The 19438-nt window shown below is 48.0% G+C and overlaps 1 protein-coding gene across 3 annotated transcripts in view; it reads right to left on the bottom strand.

Moving 5' to 3' along the window:
- The window catches only part of LOC142581982 (extracellular matrix organizing protein FRAS1-like), a 97711-nt gene that overhangs the window by 55510 nt on the left and 22763 nt on the right, over positions 1-19438 (bottom strand). For 2 of the 3 annotated variants that reach the window (XM_075691426.1, XM_075691422.1), the window contains one exon: positions 9416-9563. In XM_075691426.1, the coding sequence (XP_075547541.1) occupies positions 9416-9503 (88 nt within the window). In that variant the 5' untranslated portion in view covers positions 9504-9563. Of the gene's footprint in view, positions 1-9415; positions 9564-19088; positions 19394-19438 lie in introns of those variants that run through there. The other variant, XM_075691420.1, reaches the window with a different exon arrangement.

Below are 19438 nucleotides of genomic sequence, written 5' to 3'. Positions count from 1 at the left end.
TTTTCTTTTCACTAATGTTAACTGCGTCGCTGGCTCCAAGACAACAAGTATACCTGGAGAATGAATGTACTACAATAGAGTATTTGAAGCCACAGTTGTTTATACTGCGAAAATCTTGCACTAAAGCTTTCTACATTTGAAACCAGCGTCAATGCATACATCCTGGCGAGCGGTGTATAACCCCAACCACCCCCTTTGAAATGTGCCCCTGATAACTGTGTTTCGCTCCAAAATATGGCGCGCGCATTATTATGCAGGTTATTTATATGCACCATAATCGTGCACGTGAACACGCACACGCGGCATTAGTGATTGAACGTACTACACAGATCTTAACGCCAACCGCTGGGCCGGCAATAACATAAATAAGACGAAACCCACTCGTACGAGTACTTAACAAATTGTCAACTTCTAACTTCATTAAGATGCGCAGCGAAAACGATTGGCAATAGCACTTTAAATCTAATTTAGTTACGCGTATCTCAAGTTCCCCCTTAACAACCATGATTCCATTATATATTAAAGACATGACAACTCCGCGTACATGCGGAATATAGATAGAGGTTATTTCTTTTTAAATCTGCAACAATCCTGCAAAAACTATGCGAAGCACATTACGTTGGTTTCGCGCACTAGCACTGCGGTCAGATCAACATTTTAGCCACATCTCAAGTTTGCGAAGTTTTCTTTCTTTCTCCGGCAGGCGTCCGTCACGCGAAGTTTCCTGGCGAGGGCGTTGCCACGCACTGGAACGCCCGAGCTGGACGCTACAGTCCTAAACATGCATATATAGCTCCACCAGTCCTCGTCCCACCAGTGTGCGAACCTCATCTTATTTCCACGCACGTGCACCGTTCAGACAGAGCGCGCTCGCACCCACGTCGCGCCGCTCTCGCTGCGCTCTGATTCGATCGCCGCTGTCGTGTAATCCCCACTTGGCATGCCCACGTTCGCCAGCACGCGCGCGCTGGGTACAAACTCGCCAGCACCGCCCATAAAAATAACTGCCGCGGACATCGCCAGCGTGCTGCTGCTGGTTCTGCTTTATCGGTGCATGTGTGCCCCTTGTCGACGTACGTCGCGTTACTTTGTATTCGCCCGCTCCCGTCTTGCGTTGGCTGCCGATTCATTTGCGCGACCGCTCGCGACGCCTAGCTTGCTCGCCTCAGAACGACATTCACGGCGCGGACGGGAAGAAAGTCAACGTAGCAATGGCCGGGTTCAGTGCGTGAGCCGTCCATCCGTAGCAGTGTTGGATAAAGAAACATCCTATTTGGAATGCGCAGGTGGGTTGCGCGCTTGCTTAGTTATCATTTAGTTTGCTTTTTTTTTAACTTGTGGTCCTTTTGGCAGGTTCCAGGGGTGCGCGTCCGATTACGTGGCTCGTTGATAATCGAAACGTGTGTGTTATGTGTATATATATCTGTTGCTTTTGAGAAACAAAATCTGTTGGAATTCAGCGCTTGTATTCGTTTGCGTCCTTCCCGCCCTCGTCTTGTTTCCGCGTTGTGGATTCGCATCATGAATCACCAACGAGCGCGCCGCCCCATACCTTGCCTATAAGACGCCACGTTTAAATGGACGACGTGTCGTGAACCTGAGAGCGCTGCTGAGAAGCAGCTACTTCCTCCTCATCTTCGTGCTCTCTCCAGCTGCCCTTGCGTCCGAGGCACCGCGGCATATGCGGGACGTCATATAAAGAAATCGATCTCACGTAGAGATACCGCCCTTTCATTGCCTGTGTTTTATGCAGAGGCGAAGGATGAAGCAGAGCGAGTCAGATGCCGTGACGAGGGGGGGGGTGTAGGGGGGGGGACGCGTATACGCGACCCCTCCGCTCGGTTTGTATACATGCAGCCGTCGGACTTGTTTAATAGGCTGAAAAGAAAACTGCCGGCCTGAACGACCTGATAGCGAGCTTATATAAGGCGCTGGGCCACCGAAGAATTACGAGGCCTGTCCCGAGGGTTCTCGGATGCATGCCGCAACTCGTGTGCGGCGTGATGGATCACGAACTTCCTTCAATCGGATTAGGGTCACGTCACCTCCTCTGCAGCGGCGTGGGATAAAGAACGTCAGAACACGGCCATCAGCTGGAGGACGTGTACATGGCTTTCTGAAGCATCGCGCGCCATCATCGTTGTTTGTTTGGAGCCAACGAATAGATCATATCTGTTTTCCCTTTAGTCGTTGACGTTGTTGCCGACGTACGGAAAAAGCGAGGTGAATATCGAGTCGGAAGACATATGGGTGCAACGGAACCGGAGAAGCACTTTTCTAGTTTTCACCGTACGCGTGTAATTAAGGGCTTCCGAATAGGCATAAGGAACCAACGGAAGTGTCAGCCTTGACGTGTTACGGAGCGCCCCGTGCTTCTAGTTTCGTGCAGCGCCCGCTAGTCCACGTGGCGCATTTTAGATAAGGACAAGAGAGAGAGAGAATATATATACATATATCAGCGAGAAGAAAGGGGGGTTAACCGAGGGGTCTAATTTTTATTAAAGCATCGCACGTGTAATGCGAAGACGTGGGATCGTTCCCCACCTGCGGCAATTAAGGTGTTTTTTCATTCACTTTCATTGCCATTAATTTATAATTTATTTAATTCAATTAGTAATTACAAGTAATTTCCCCTATGTTTTCCTTGGTGTCATTGTTTGTTGGCTTCTTATTATATATATATATATATATATATATATATATATATATATATATATATATATATATATATATATATATATATATATATATATCGTGCAGATGCCACACACTCTGGGAACTTTCTGGTAAGCCGGCTAGACGAAACGGCACATTTCATTTAAGAACATCAGCGACGAACGCGCGCCCCAAAACCGTGAGCCAAGGTGGCAGAGCAACGCCACGCAGCATCGCCATCGACCACCTAAACCTTCGGACGCCGCAAAGATCTCGCGCACTAACACGTATTTCTCAAAGTGCACAGACAGCATCGCTTTACAGAAACGGGAAATAAGAGGACGGATCCTCTGCAGTTCAACGAACGAACTGCATTCAGTCCCGACACGTACGCGCGCATGCGAAGCACCCGCACATAATGGCACTTCTAACTCGGGCGAGTTTGCTGTCTCCCAGGAGGATCGTGGCCTGAACTGTTATACACCAGCCCAAGTGCGTCCTCCGCGTGATACACCGGCAGTTCCCGTACGTGCGCACAAAATATCCGTGATAATAGTTGTTTCGACCACGACGAGCCAAGCCAGGACGAAAAGCGATCTTTCACGCCTTCGCTTTATTAGGATCCAGCTACAGTATACGGCAGTCGCTGCATTTAGTACGTCTTCCAGCTACTGGAATGTCCAGCCAAGCTTCGTGCTCTAGCCCTGGATCCAAACTTACGGCGAGGCAGTCGCATTCGTGGAGCCTTAGACCTGACGTCCGAAATTCGCACAAATCACATACGCTCTCTGAGGGTTCGCGATATTCGATCGCCTTTCATATCCGAGTATTGTACATTGTTCTGTCTGTCGCTCTCTCAGCTGTCAGCCGGAAGGGGCCCGTGACAAAAAGACCCAATTCCAATACATCCGTTTTTTCTCTCTCTCCCTCGTCGCTAACGTAATAAATAACAAAGCGGGCAGTTATCGGCCGGATGACAGAAGATTTGCAGGTCCTCTCCTTCTTTTTTTTCTCTCTCTCTCTCTCTCCTTTTCTTTCGTCGCTCATTGGGAGCGCGAAGCGAGCGGGTGCCGCCGTGGCCAGCGAACACATGTCGCCTGCAGTCAGTGCCTGCAGTCGACTCTCCTCTTCAAGAATAATCGCCCGCGCGCTTTCCCACATTTCCCGCCCCGAACCGCCTCCTCTTAAATCAGGATAAGCGACCCGGTCGTGTGCCTTATGTTTCACCGACTTCCCTCGGGCTCGCACCGCGCTGTCTGTTTATAGCGGCGTGTGGTTACATCATCTCTCTCCTCTCATTTTTCTCGACTTCATTCTTCTTCGTCGTCCCGCGGTCCCTGTCTCCAGAGGCCCCGGAGTAGCGCGGCACGCGAAGAGGCACAGGATGTGTGTGCAAGGGCGATGCCCCGCCACCGCCGCCACCTTCTCGTTTGCCGCCGTTGTCATCTGTCAGCTCCCCGTAGCTTTAGCCCCGCACCTCCGCTCGCGCGCAGAGGCGGCGGCGCGGGCCCCCCGGTGCTTCAGCTCTTCGGTCGTGCATGCGCCGCCGCCGCTAGTGTGTTGCCGAGGCGTGCGAATTGGAAGAAGACGTGCGCGCGGCGCTCGCGAGGCGCCTGGCCAGCGGGGGGGGTGGTCTATTTATGATTACTGTTATCGCCGCTCTTCTTCTTGCGGCGGCCGTCCCCCGATGGTCAGAGCGGTGGCCGCCGCGTTCGCGGTGGTGCGGGCCCGTCACTTCTCGCCGTTCGGGGAACCGAGCGCCGCGTCGAGCGGATTTGCGTGCCATTCGGCTGTTCGAAAGTGCCGCGAACGGAAAGGAAGGCGTTGCGCGGGAATAAGAGAGAGAGACAAAGACAAAGGGTGAGCGTTCACGTAAAAGGACGATGTCCGACCTGCTTCTCCGTATCCTTTGCAAAGGCTTCTCCTCATTTAAGCTTTCCCGCAGAGCCAAAGGTGAAGAGCGTGTGCCCATGCGATCTCCCAAAGGAAGTCAGCCTCCGCGCAAGATGCGTACACATGCATACACGGGTGTTGCAGCAAGCTGAAGAAAAAAAAAAAGCTAAGCTATATCTACAGATGAAGCCAATTGTATGTTATCATCAATCTTAAGGAGCCTCCAGTATTTTCGTGCGTTCTGCTGAATTAGCTTGTACCGATTAACTAGCTAACTTTTCAGTTGTTGCACCAAAGACCGATATGTCAATACTGTGTTTTGCATCACATAAGAAATTATCACTCTACATTGTTTGCGTTGCGTTACTTTTTCTTTTCTTTTTTTTTTCTTTCTACGCACGACCGTTTGCAACAGTAAGCAGCCTGACTGTTATAAAAAGTTTCAGCGCACGCTATCGATTTGCCAGATGAGGCCAACCCAAACATGGGGCGCTATAACGTAAAACTATTCCAAACTTTTCTATTCCAGTTCTGCAATCAGACCACCACGATTGGTCAAAAACATTTTTGGGCCACCCCCACTTCACCTGTTTGTCACGCGACGTCACGAAAACCACGATGGCTCCCCAACTGATATGACGTGTACACACTGAGTATGCATAATTTGACCGAGCAAAAGAAAAATAGCTATTTCTGATTCGACGCCTTTTCCCCATTAGCCCTCGGCTATTGGTCAAAAGTTTTCGGGCTGCACCTACTTCACCTGCCTCTCACGCAACGTCACAAAACAGCAAAGACTTACCGCGTCAGAGTGACGCGTACGCGTTAAAGATGCATTAATATGCTGAACAAAACTGAATTTTCTTCTGAATAGCCGCAGGCTACCCCGTTCAGAAAGGAATAAAAGATGGCTGCCGCCGATCCCTCCGGCACTTGCTACTCGCCCCTTCCGGAGAGCATTGGTTTATTTGCGTGTAATAAAACTTTTTGCGTGGCCGTGTAACGTTTTCGAGCACTTTCGGCACGTTTACGACCTCGTTATGCCAACATTTCTTTGCTGAGGATCCGTGCTAGCGTCATTCTTAAGCTTTCGTTGCATGCCGCCGCGATTGTCGACGAGCCACCGCAAGCTAAGTAAGAGAAAGCGGACCAATCGCAGACGCCGGCACCACCCTCTTCATCCGGCTATCGATATTCATTGCAGTGGCTCGGCCCCGTCGAAACCCTCTCCACTTGAGCGTGCTCCTCGCCTCTTGTGAGCCAATTAGATGAGACGAGCCGCTCAGTGCAGGCAATGTTATTCGTTTTTCAAGCAACCAAAAGTGACCTCCTATGAACGAGGAGAGCATTTGATTGGTTTGTTCAGACAACCCTGCGGATGACCGCCCGATGTTTACGTCGGCGGTTACGCAAATTTGACGTCAGGAGATTGGAATAAAAACATACTGGAATAGTTTTACGTTATACGGCCCATGGACACGAATGTAACAGTCACCTCGAAGAAAGGCAACATGTCATATTTATGAGCGAGATCGGCTATTACAGGGCCAGGATTATTTCGTTCGCAGTGTTTTTCAGAGCAGCACTGTGGTGGCGCGGGTTCTCGTTTTTCTTTTTTTTTTACACGGAAAGAAAAATGAAAGAAAGAAATGAAGAAACGCAGACTAGTGCGCCGAAAACAACTAAAATACATATTTTTGAATGTGTTCTAAAGTCTAGTATTCAAATATCTGCCGTAAATATTAGAAAGTTACGCGTGTGAGAGCTGGGATCGGTGTCGATTGCTCGCGCAGATTCTTACAACCGACAACTAACGATTTCCGGCGGTACGAACATCTGTACGTACGAGTCAATCGTGAACGTTATTCTGGTTCGGCAAATAAGAAGAAGAAGAAAAAGGAGGAGAACAGCAACAAGCGTTGAGGCAACAACGACAACAACAAAAGGTTGGGTCACTGTGGCAAAATTTGCCTATCATTGCATTGGCCAGCTAGGAAAGTACTCACAACGGTGCATGAATCGTGCATGCAACTTTTAGCTGATACAAGATTAACGATATCACTCGGTAACGCCCAGAAAAGGAAATAGTGCCGAAATGTTGCTCTTAAGTGAGCCATCGAGTGAGCGAAGCAATCATGGCCAGCTGCACCGTGGGAACAATGGAGGATTTCGTTTCGCGTAAACAGAGGGTAACAAGCCTGAATGCAGCCACAAACGAAGCATCATTCGTTAGGCAACTGGCACCGCGACAATAATTGTGAGCGACGTGTACAGGCTGAATGAGTTATAAAGGGAAGTTGGCTAGAAAGAAAACTCGTACGGGCTTCCGCCTTGCAGATTTCCGTAGAGCCCGTCTGGTTAATCGATATTCGTCGACTGTTGATTCATCCAATGCAGCGGCGATTGAGGCATTTCCGGCGGAAATGCCGTTTACTGAAAACTGGGGCTACCTGAAAATTGTTGATTAAATAGGAAGGAATCAATTGTCCCTCGGCATGCCTGCAGCACTGAACTACTCTTTACATTCAGAATATAGTATAGATACCGGGCCATACCTTCAACTACAACGCAACAGCGAACGATGTAGCCGGTGCTTCCTAAGATACTCTATCCCACCGATTCCATGTAGTATAGCGAAGGCTATAGGGCTCGTGTCAGCCAATCAATAATGAGAGCAGGCTACTGTGTGTTCCAGGAAGGCTGCACGTTCCATGCAACTAATCCTTCCATTTCTTTTCTATGACCCATAGGTTTCGCTGCACTTTTAGCCCTGTTAAGCCGGTCAAAGTGAACCATGGCCCTTTTTTGGGCAGCCACTATTCGTGTATACGGTATACGCCAGGCCGCAGAAATCTCATATGGCACGCTCATTTCGAACATTCGCCATTAAGAGGAAGCTTTAGCTCGGGCCCAACTCCGATGCGGCCTATTCAAATACATGTAAAACGCAAAAACGTCTTTGTGAGATAACCCCTGGACCGATTTTAATGAAATTTGTTGCATTTGAGAGGGCAAGTGAAATTCTAGTGACTGTTGGTCGTGAAATTTCTATTTAGGTCCTGAATATTGTTAAAAAGATTTTCAAAAATTCGGAAGTTCGAAAAAAATAGAAGCACGAAGTTTACAAATTCATAACTCTGCATCAAGAGCAGATATCGCGGTTCTGTAAACGAGATCCATCAGGTCATTGAAAGCGGACAAATTCTATACGTCATTTTATATCTTACGTGAATTTGTTACGTTGTTTACATTGGGTTCTGCAAAACGTATATTTCCATTTTACTATATTTTTTGACATTCATGTGTAACCTATCAATTTTGTCCGCTTTAGATGTACTATTAGATGCAGTTCACGGAATTGTATTATCAATTTTCGTTGCTGAGTTACAGAGTTGTAAACGTGATAGTTTCGTTTTCTTAAAATTTTCAATTTTTGCCAATTTTTAATAAAAAATTGACGACCTAAATAAAAAATCCGAAACCAACAGTCACTAGATTTTTAGTTTTTGTTTTAAATGCAACAAACCTCGTCAAGTTTGGTGCAGTGGTTGCCGAGAAAAATGAATTCTGCTTTTACATGTATTTAGATAGGAGCACCCGAGCTAAAGCTTCCTCTTAACGATCAAATGAGTATATCGATCGATTGTTGAATGCCCTAATCGAGCAATGAGAATTGTCAGATTTTTATTGAACATCTCGAATATTCGCGTACCTCTATATACGCCCGCTCGCGCCCTACCGAGCCGCGGTTACCCTGATGTGTCTCTCTGAAGGTTAGGGCACGCTTTCATTTTCCTCTCTCTCTCGCTCCTTACATTTGGCCAACTGTAACGTTGATCCAAGTTATAAAGGTCCCACAAGCGGAGTCTCGCTTAGTACAAACGTTATCTCATCAACCAACAGATCTCGCAAGAATTGAGAGCCCTCCATTTATAACGGCCCTGTCACGACGACAGTTCAGTTAGAATGAATGGAAGGAATTCACTGTGGTGGGGGACACGGCCTGCCAGTTGACCAAGCGATGCACGCACGTGAGCCACCGCCAACGGACTCGTATTTACGGGCCCGATAGTTGGCTGCAGAGAATATACGGCGGGCATGCGCACTTCTTGCTTTGAAAACGCTCCGTGACTGACGCCGACAGACGCTTTTGTCGCGTGTGTCCCATGCATCTAACGTTATAAGCCAAGCTGTTCAAAGAAAAAAAAAAGTATTAAAGAATCACGGTGCAAGATGCGATTACAAGACCTACGTTGTTCGGTCGTCAGAGGTATGAAGACCGAACGCCATAGATCTTAAAATCGTATCTTGCAACGTGTTTTTCTAATTTTTTTAACAACTTGGATAACGTTATAGCTGCGACACCACATACGTATATAGGCGCATGCCGGCGCCTACCGACATGTGCTTCTGGTTGGGCCTTAATGAGCACTAAACGAGACGCGCAGTGGCGTAGCTGGCGTCGCGTCTATTCATAATTAGCCGAAATTTTCCTGAGCTTGAAGAAAGAACTGTCTAAAGGATACTACAGTTATGGAAACAACCGCATCGTGTGCTTCCGGACATGCTCAACAACATTTCTTCGAATATAACCGATGTCCTCAATTATTATTTTCATATTGCATAAGTATTGCCCTAATTTGCGAATCACGCGCACTACTCGAATAGTTCTGAGCGGCTCAAGACCCCTGCGACCATTGTGTCGTTAGTCCCATACGCCTACTAAGTGCGACGTTTCAAAGAGCTTGTTTTTTGGGTTTACAGCGTAGAGCAGACGAGGACACGAGAACGGTATTGGTGTGCTCAGTCTGTTACTGCGCTGTGCAGCCTGTACACATAAATACAGCAAGTGTGCGAGCGAACTTACGCGAACAGCGGCCGCAGTCTGCCGACAGGAGCAGCCAGCACAGCAGCGAGAAGAAGCCGCGCGGCACCGAAGCCTTCCACCACACCATCGCCCGTCTCGATGGCAGCTCTCACCGGAGCGCAGTCTGCAGAGGATGAACACAGGGGTTCTGTAACGGAAAAAAATAATGAAATATAAAATCGAAAAGGCTTCTCCTCACTCAGTGTCTGAATTTAAGCATGACAACCTTCCGCAACATCTCCTTCTCATAGCGTTTAAGTAAGACAGAGTAGATGGCATGTACGCTTGCTATAAATAATAATAATTTAAATTTAATTATGGGGTTTTACGTGACAAAACCACTTTCTGATTATGAGGCACGCCGTAGTGGAGGACTCCGGAAATTTTGACTACCTGGGGTTCTTTAACGTGCACCTAAATCTAAGTACACGGGTGTTTTCGCATTTCGCCCCCATCGAAATGCGGCCGCCGTGGCCGGGATTCGATCCCGCGACCTCGTGTTCAGCAGCCCAACACCATAGCCACTGAGCAACCACGGCGGGTTGCTATATATAGCGTTGCATGAGGAAACAAGAAGCATTGCACACCTGCAGCATTCGGTGCTCTCGAAATCTGGCGCACACGATGCTGATGCATTATTAGAAGCCGTTGCATGTCTTCACACATACGCAATACCAGAGCAACAAAGCTCCTCGAGTGTCAGAACGGACGTCGAAGTCCGAAGCATATGCGGTGGAATCTCGTGAATACGGCCTTCACGGGAACCGAAAAATAAAACGTATCATCCGAAAATAGTAGTATCCAGAGCAAGCTCTAGAAAGTATGGAAACAGGCGCGGTCGTTGACAAACTCAATAACAAAAGTTCGTGTGGCGTCGAGTGATACTGCTCCGCATAACACGTCATGCGAATCAGCATCGCTCGACGACGCGCGAACCGCAGCCAGCGCACATTTATTTAGCAACGTTGACACAGCTCGTCAGTTTGCGCTGAACTTCCTTCTTTTCAATGATCGTAAAAAAGTTATTCTGGAAGTTAAAAAAAGAAGCCTCTGCGGCGCACCGCCAGTCGGTGTGGCCGCACTCCCGCAACAGCGTTTTATCGGCGGTGGCGCACCGCGTGCGTTTTTCCTCCAGCGTGGCTGGGGCTTAACGAGTTCTTTGTAGGTCGTTGGAATGTTATTTAAGCTATTACACTGCAGTATAAAAGCTGTGCATTTCAGAAATGCTGGTACAAGCCCGCTACTGCAATCGTATTCGATTGCAGGTGAAAACGCGATCGCAATAACCTTATGAAAATACATTGCTCCTATGGGACGTTTGCCAGGAAATGGAAAACAAACGTATTATCCGAAAAAAACGTATTATGCAGATTTGTATCAACGAGATTTCACTGTATATAACTTGACGTAATAGTTCTGCGGAAACCTGCAAGGTGGAGAAAAGTAATTAATTAAGCTCTTGCCTTTGCTTCGAGTTGTTGACAAATTCGACTTCGCCCTGCCATCTGCTAGCCGCCTAATTAGCTCAGATGATAGAGCGACTGCCTCGGAAAGGCGGTGGTCCCGGGTTCGAGTCCCGGACCAGGACGAATTTTTCTTCAACTACGAGGCTTTTCTTTCGAGGAACCCGTATGGGTTTCCTTTGTAGCGATTGCTACAAATGGGTGGATGTCTGATTTTCACTTAATTATTTGTATTGAACTTGGATGTGCATGTAGCGGGGCCGCTTGCGGCTACTAGCGCTGTCCGCTGAGGATGAGTCTGGAAAACGAATTTTGGCTGCAGGCTAGAAAGCGGACCAGTTACGGAGTGCCAGGCATGCTGCTCCACTGGCCAGATACTACTGGGAATCGCTGCCAGCGATAAATGTACACGGCCGACTGCACCTACCGGCCGGGCAACGGTTTACTAAAGGCAGCTGCGAATCCTGTGTTCTGTTGTTGCGATCAAAGCTTTTTGATTCTGTACTGCTGCAAATAACATAATCGGCAGCAGGCATGATTTACCCGGCACCCAGTAGAACCTAGTTCTATGAACTTACGATAAAAATGCACTGCTGTTCCATTTACTTTTTTTTTAAATCCTTTTCATGCATTGAAGCTCAAAAGTTACCGGGAAACCAATAAATTTTATCGCAAACTTTGGGAACGCATATCTAGAAAGTGGTGTCATCCTCAGGATTCGTTCCAAGGGAATATGACTTTCGAATTTTGATTTATCGTGTAAAAAATGTGTGCCTTTGAGAGTTATCTAGCTCCAGAATTGGAATTTTACTAAATGGGACGGGCGATTTTTAAAACCTATGTTAACGATTAAAAAAGCACCCCATATATATATATTGCAACTGGTTCTATAGTCTCGGTGTACATACTCAGAGGACACACCTTCAAAACTAACCAGCTTTCATTCTACTGTTGCAATATGTGTCCTAAAGTGGCCGACTATATTCATAAATATCGCCTAGTTTATCAACTAATGAGCGATTCTCAAAAATTTCTGATGTCCGCCTGAGCGAATAATGTGCTGCAAGAAACTTGACCTATTTATTACTATGTCGCTATTTGCAAGAATTATTTACTCTATGCGCTTATAGAACACCCGGTATAGTGAAAACAGTAAATTATCAGTAAGTGATTATAGCATTCTTAATGATTCGGTTCAATGTCGAAGAACCGGCTTTATAAGTATTTTTCTTATATTGTCGTCAGTTTTCTCCTCAACCTATTAAATCAGTTTCTCTGTATATAGCCTTTCCGTTTATTTATTCTTTAATCATTCGTTTTTCTTCATTGGGTTGCGGGCTGCGATGCTCCTTGAAATTTCACAGCCGGTATTTATTACTGCGCCACAGTTCTTCGCCCGCTGCTGCATTCAGCGACTCGTTGGCGGGATCTAGCGCGCTTGGTGTGTGCCTGCCATTACTTCGAGTCAAATGTCATTTCTCCCAAAACGAATACTACGAATCCTAAGTTAACCTGAAACTTGAGGCCTCTGAATTCTTTGGATTAATCGTTAAAGAGTATGAAGAGGCGGATACTGTGTTGCAAAACAGGTCAGGAGGGATGCCGGGGTCGAGGACGCGGACATTGCGCAGCCATATTAGGACATACACTGTCGGTCCCATGAGGCACGCATAGGCTTTCTCCACGCCTTCGTACAGACCTATGACGCATGGACAGGGTAGTATCGAAGCTCCGTATATTTGCGAGCGGACATTTAAACGCTCGCCCGGGTACCTTAATTAAACGAAATGCCGTCCGCTGGCAGCAAGTTGTATCGAAGTGTCGGCATGGAATTGAAATCGAGAGAAAGAGTGGAACTGAATATGCAAAGCTTATCGAGCACTGCTACGGCCGAGTTATAACTTCCGCAATGGCTTTATTGTCGAGACAATTTGGCTGACTTTGGAGTGAGCTTATGACAACCGTCCTCATCCAATTCAAGCTTTAGGGAAGGCCGCGCAACTTTGAATAGCCACTCACAGCGCGACCCACTTAATGACTGCCATCGCTAATGTGTCCTCGCGCCGGTTTTGAATGTTTCTACTGACAAACCCGTACGAAAGAAAACCGTATTCGTTGCACATCTTCGCGATGCTTCAGTTGCGATGGTAATCCCGGCAAGCAAATTGAAACAAAAAACTTTTTTTTGTAGCAGCAGCAGTAGCGTGGCAGCGGGTAAACAGAAAATATTTTAAAAGCCGTTGTTGTTATTATTTCAGGCCACAACAACAACAACAACAACAACAACAACAACAACAACAACAACTTTAATGCACCTGCGTCTGATGTTCCGCGTCCTCCCACGTTGGTGCAGTCACCGTCACCGTCGTCAAAAAGCGCGTGCTTTTCCTTCAGTGAGGCGGAATTTGCAGCTAGTCCCAGCAAGAGGAGTTTTGTTGGTTGGCTCCAAGTGAAAACGATCACAGCTTACTAAGGGGATAGGCCCAGAATCCAAATGTATAATAGGGGACAAAAGTTTAAACGAATGTCTAGAACTATTAAAGAAATATTAAATAAATGTCGGGAAGCTGGAGTAGAACTTGCAAGGTTCTCTACTTAAAATTGCACTGAAGACCAACTCTAAAGCGAAAAATGTTCTTTCAAGGCTATCTTTGGCATTTGTTTGGCGAAAATCGGTTGTTTTCTGGCGAAAAAAAGAAGAGGTGCCAAAGTTTTCCTTTTTGAATTTTTAGCACCCGAACAGCAGTGCCGGTGCGTCAGCATGACTTCCCGGATTTCAGCGTATTTTCGTGTGTTTAGACCATTTTTTGTGCAGGATATGCTTCTCAAGATTTGCTATTCGGTTGCTCATGAATGCAGTGTAATGATTTGCTTATCGATGTACATTCCATTAGTTACCAGCAAACCGTGTTGAAATGTGACGTCATGAAGATGCTAGTGTGTATGGGACATGGCGTTCTGCTGTTGTGCACGAGGTCGCGGGTTCGAACCTCGGAGGCGGAATTCAAAAAGCTCTCGTATATTTATATTTAGATGAGGGCGGGTTAAAGAGTCCCAAGTGGTCGAAATTAATCTGGACCCCCCCCCCCCCTCGCACTACGGTGTCACTGAGCCTACGTTGTTTAACCTCGCGTTGATTGGTCTCCTTGACCACCTTCCAAGCACAATTAAATTATCAATGTGTGCGGATGACATGCGTTTCGGCGTCTGGAGTGACGCACTTACAGGTGCGCGCAAGGCTCCAGAAAGCTGCCACTCAGACTACACTCTACCTCCGCAATCAAGGCCTGGAGATTTCATCTGATAATGTGCACTTGTGGCTTTTACGCGTAAGCCCACGACACACTAAAGTGTATTAATCAATGGGCAGATGATACCACTTGCACAGTCGTACAAATTCTTGGATCTCATAATTGACAGACATCTAATGGAGCCCCCATGTATTGTGTATGAAAAAGCGGTTGAGAGGCATCTGTCACCTTTTGAAGTTATTCGCAGGAAAGACCTCGGGAATATCCACGAGAGCTATGCCGCGACTATATAGGGTATTTTTTCTCGGCTTTTGGCAGCCCAGCTTGCCAGCATTGACTAACGCAAGTAAAATAAGCTTACGTACTATACAAAGTGTTTAGGTCCAGGCGCTCCGGATTTGTCTAGGCCTTCCTCGAAGTGCGTCAACGGTGGCAACTATCGCAATCGCCAGAGACCACCTCATGAAGACACACATAACAGTTAAGGCACTAAGATTGCACGTAAGGCACCTTGCCCGCACTCATTGCCACCATCTAGCCTGTCTACACCTGCGGAGAGACCACGTGCCTCGTTCTTCCGAACGGTACCCGCACATCGTGAGGCTATACCATCTTGATTCACACCTGCCGCGAGACCATCGATTCCTCCTTGGTGCCTCATTCAGCCAAAGATCAACCTCACAATACCTGGCATCCGGAAAAAAAGCAGATATGCCATCGCCAGCTCTTAAACAGCTTACCTTACTCCTATTGAATGAGAAGTACCGGTATTACACCCACATATACACTGACGGCTCCTTCCTGCCGAACAGCTCTACCGCAGCTGTCGTCATTCCAGCAAAAGCCACCACTATCAAGTCGAAAACGTCTCACTTGACAACGTCTAGGGCAGCAGAACTCGCAGCGCATCTAGTCGCACTACATATTATTAATGACGAATCAACACGCAAATGGACGATTTTCTGCCACTTGAAGACAGTGTTTATTGTCAGCCTTACGGCGCGGTCCGCATGAACAGTTGGTATTTGAAATCACAGAGGCCATACACCATCTGACTGAGAAAGGACATAAAATAATTTTTTCAGTGGCTACCAAGTCACCATATCGTCAGCAATGAACGTGCCGATCAAGCTTCTCGTTCAGCTCATGTAGAAGACAACCGCCTATCGATCCCGCTGTCTGTCTAGTAGGCGGAACACCTGCAAGGATGTTCCGCCTACTTGCGCGCCAACGCACTACATCAGAGTGGAATGAACCACACTTTATGTACGCCCGTTTATGTACCCTGGATCCAACGTTAAGCCTCCGACTTTCACCAAGACTTCCCCGAAGAGACGCGACCCTTTTGTGTAGGCTAATGCCTGCGTGTTGCGAATAGGGGTGGCCGACACCGGAGCATGTGGCGATTGCAGCGACGCGGAAACAATTTGTCATGTTCTTTGATGATGATGATGTGTAGTGTTTTATGGCGCAAGGGCCAGGTTTGGCCAAAGCGCGCCATGACAAAGAGCGCCATGTTCTTTGCCAGTGCCCGCAGTACAGTGTGCAGAGACACTTGCTTTTCGTTGTGCTGAACCAGTTGGACGACCAGCCTCTGCCGGAAGAAAGAATTTTACAAGATCGACGCGATTTAACATCGCATCAGAAGGCCGTGCAAGCGATACTGCGCTTCTTGAGATCGACCGGCCTGTGTGAACGCCTGTGATTGGAAGGACTTTTCTGTTATCTGTTCTTGTTCCTCTCTCTCTCTCCCCCCTTTCTAAGGTGGCAAATTCTTGCTTTGTAGATTTTTTCTTCTAATCTTTGCTTTCCTTTTTTTTTTGCGAATCACTCCCCAGTAATACCCACATCCCCCCACCCCGTTTTTCTTTTGTGTGTGTGTGTGTGTGTGTGTGTGTGTGTGTGTGTGTGTGTGTGTGTGTGTGTGTGTGTGTGTGTGTGTGTGTGTGTGTGTGTGTGTGTGTGTGTGTGTGTGTGTGTGTGTGTTTCGTCCTTTTATGCAACGTCCTTTGAGAGTATGCGTAGGGAAGATAATGATGCATGCAAGGCCATATCGCAATTGCGGCGCTTTTACGCCTGCTATCATGTACCTTTGTTCGATAGCATCGTTGGCAGCGATTTCGCACCTTCGTGATATCTGTATTAGACGGGGTTCTCTACGAAGTACGACATATATATATAATAGCGTTTTAATGCATCGTAAAAAAAAAAAGAGAGACGGCCTAACAATCACGAGATATAGAGAGTCCCGTTGGAACCTCGGCTAAGTTTCTTTTATGTCACAAAGTCATACATTTGGCTTTTCGAGGCGACATGCACCGCGGAGCGACGTTCGACGTTCGACCACCTGCGGCTGTTTTCGGATATGCGCCGAGATGCCAGCACATGGGCGTGCATTTCGCCACGATAGAAACGCGGCTGCCGGTAATTCACCTTCACTCACCTTTCACTCACCTCACCCATGTCGGGATACCATGCACGCAAAATAAGCTAACAAATATATCTTGTGTCTCGGCTTACCCGTCTCGCTAAACACTACGCTGATGACAGGAGAGAGTCTGCTGAGACGTTTTTTCAACCGAGTTCGCGTAAGCAAAAGCTGACTGCAGCAGCTCTACGGGTCACCCCGCCTGCTGAAGAGCCACGTATAGAGGCCATCGGTGTTTATACAGAAAGGTGACGCCTTGGGCTTCTCGCGGGAACGTGTAAACAACGGTTGGCAGCCACTTCATATCGTCCTGTATAGCGTTTGCGTGCTTCCCGCCGGCGCCGTACACACGCCAACGTGCCTTCATTGCACTTGTGGCGCCAGCCAGCATGTGCGCAGCAGATTCAGGCTAGATCGTAACGCCAACCATGCAGCCGGCCCGTCTCGGATGATCACTCGCTGTGTAGTTATCACAAGGCTTCGGCCCCCTAAGTTATCATTCCGCAAGTGGCAGCATAGTGACACTCTCGGAGTGCTGGTTACGTTATGGCTTCCGAAATAGCTGCAGTGGTGGAGAGAAGAAAAACAAAGAATAAGCAAGAGTGCACAGCGCGCGACGGGCAAAAATATGTTTCCCATTTCGCTCGCACTGTTGGCGTCACTGCATGATCCTTTGGCCGCTTTATGAGCCTCTGGTGTGTCAACACGACAAATGGTGGTTCGTCAGGAAAGGAGAAGGATATACTATGTTACTTTCTCAGCCGTTTCTGGCATGACCGCGTGGTGGCGCCCGCACAGACAAGATTCAGCACACCGCGCACATTTTGTGACGCTGCAACAACTTAGCGGCCAAATGCTTGAGATCGCAGACACGTTTTCATCCGGCAGACTTTGAATGTAATAAACCGGCAATAATAAATAAACCGGCAACCAGCAATACCTCAAGCATGTGAAATCACATCGTTCCGTGCGAATTAAATTAAATCGTGGGGTTTTAATTACGTGCCAAAACCACGATGTGAATGTGAGGCACGCCGTAGTGGAGGACTCCGGATTAATTTATATCACCTGGGGTTCTTTGACTGCACCCAGTGCACGGTTCATGGGTGTTTTTTTTTTGCATTTCTCCCCCATCAAAATTCCGCCGCCGCAGCCGGTATTTGCCCACGAACTCGGGCTTGGCAGCGCAACACCATAGCCGCTAAGCCACCGCTGAGGGTTTACGTGCGAATCATTCAGCGGAGCCTTATATTTTTCTACAACTATTATGATATCTGCTCAACAAGTATTTTGCGTACATGGCCCAGCGTGATAGTCAAAACGTACAGGGTGAGGAGAAAATAATACAACATATTTTTTTTTAAATAAACGATGTTATGTCCTGAATATTATATAATAAATACGGATGCTACACATTGAAATATATAGGAACTATATTGAAGTATACGTGTTCTTTGTCATTCGCAAAAACTTGTAAGCGCTGTTAATCGAACGATAGGTGATGATAGGCACGTTATGCATCCTCCCATGGCGTGAACAGGTTAGCGCGCGCTCCGTTTGTAACGCTTACGTGTGTGAGCAAGCACACTTACACTGCATCACCTTTATGATATCAGTTCGTACAACTAGCGTCATAGACGCCAGTTATTACTGCAAGTTTGTTTAGTTCATCACACAATTTCCGCACGTGCAAATTTCGTATTTCAGCATTACCAAAAGCATTTTATCGGCATGTGACGGTAAATTCATGCTAGGACTTGTGAAGTACAAACGAACAAGGATTCGAAGGAGTTCTGAAGAAAGGTTCATGCATAAATTCAGATTCGTCAGGAATTTACCGTTCACGCCCTGGTCGCCCACCTACCCCTCCATCCAAAAATGTTCTGTCTTCCGAAAACTGTCGTGGGCGGAAGTTTTCGGAACACGGAAACCTGAAAGTGAACGGTGCATTCTGCACACGAACGAGCATGCAGCCTGCGAAGCGTCCGTACAGGCGGCCTGCTCACGCGGCGAAGCATTTGAGCGTTGTCGCAGCTTCCGCCGTCAGTGAGGCTTTTGTGGGCGGGCGTTCAAGCAGTATCTGATATCTTAAGGTTTGGAAAAGCTGCAGCAGTTTCGTGTTTTGCTGACACACGTCAGCATTCATCCTTGTCTGTTTTTTTTTTTTTACGACACAAGAAAGCATGACAGGACTCATCGTCTCTACCGTCCCTATACGCCGTTTTGCTGAGGACGCCAGCATCGATGGCGCTCTTCTCCTGAGCGCGAGGTGGCCGGTTCGATTCCAAGCCGCGGAGCGTGCATTCCCACGGCCGGATGCAGAATGCAAGAGCAGCCGCGGCACAATGCGCTAGATTGCGACGGACCAGTTGGTCTAAATGAATCTGCAAGTTACGGCGTGCCTCGCAGTCTCGGCGTAGCTTTGCGACGTTACGCGCGCCCCAATCAATCAATCAGCATCGCAACACGCGTCTTCGCAGGGAGCACCTGCGGGCCGGCACAGCGCGTCCGGCACGCCATGCACTACTCGCCTGTTGCAGGGCTGCGTGCGAGATGACGTCGGGCAGGTTCGCGGTCAGCAGCAGATCGCCCTCGTGGCGACGTGTCCGGCCACCGGTGACTCGGCGCTGCGGCCGGCTGGCGATCGTCGGCGCAACTATACAAGTGGCGGCGGCGGCGGCGACTCCGCACAGCCACCAGTCGGCGATTCCACGTGAGATTAAGGAGGAGGACGCGGAGAGGGGGGGAGCGGGCGCCGTGTGACTAAGCCCATAAAAAACGGACCCCGCTCCTGGACGGCCCGAGCCTGCCCGCCTGCCGTCGTCCACGGGGGGGGGGGGGAGAGCGCGAACCGCAAGACGGCAATAACAAGAGCGACTCC

This window comes from Dermacentor variabilis, chromosome 1, assembly GCF_050947875.1.
Source record: "Dermacentor variabilis isolate Ectoservices chromosome 1, ASM5094787v1, whole genome shotgun sequence".
NCBI lineage: Eukaryota > Metazoa > Arthropoda > Arachnida > Ixodida > Ixodidae > Dermacentor > Dermacentor variabilis.
The sequence above is the reverse complement of the archived record's forward strand: the minus strand, read 5'-3'. Positions and strand labels throughout refer to the sequence as shown.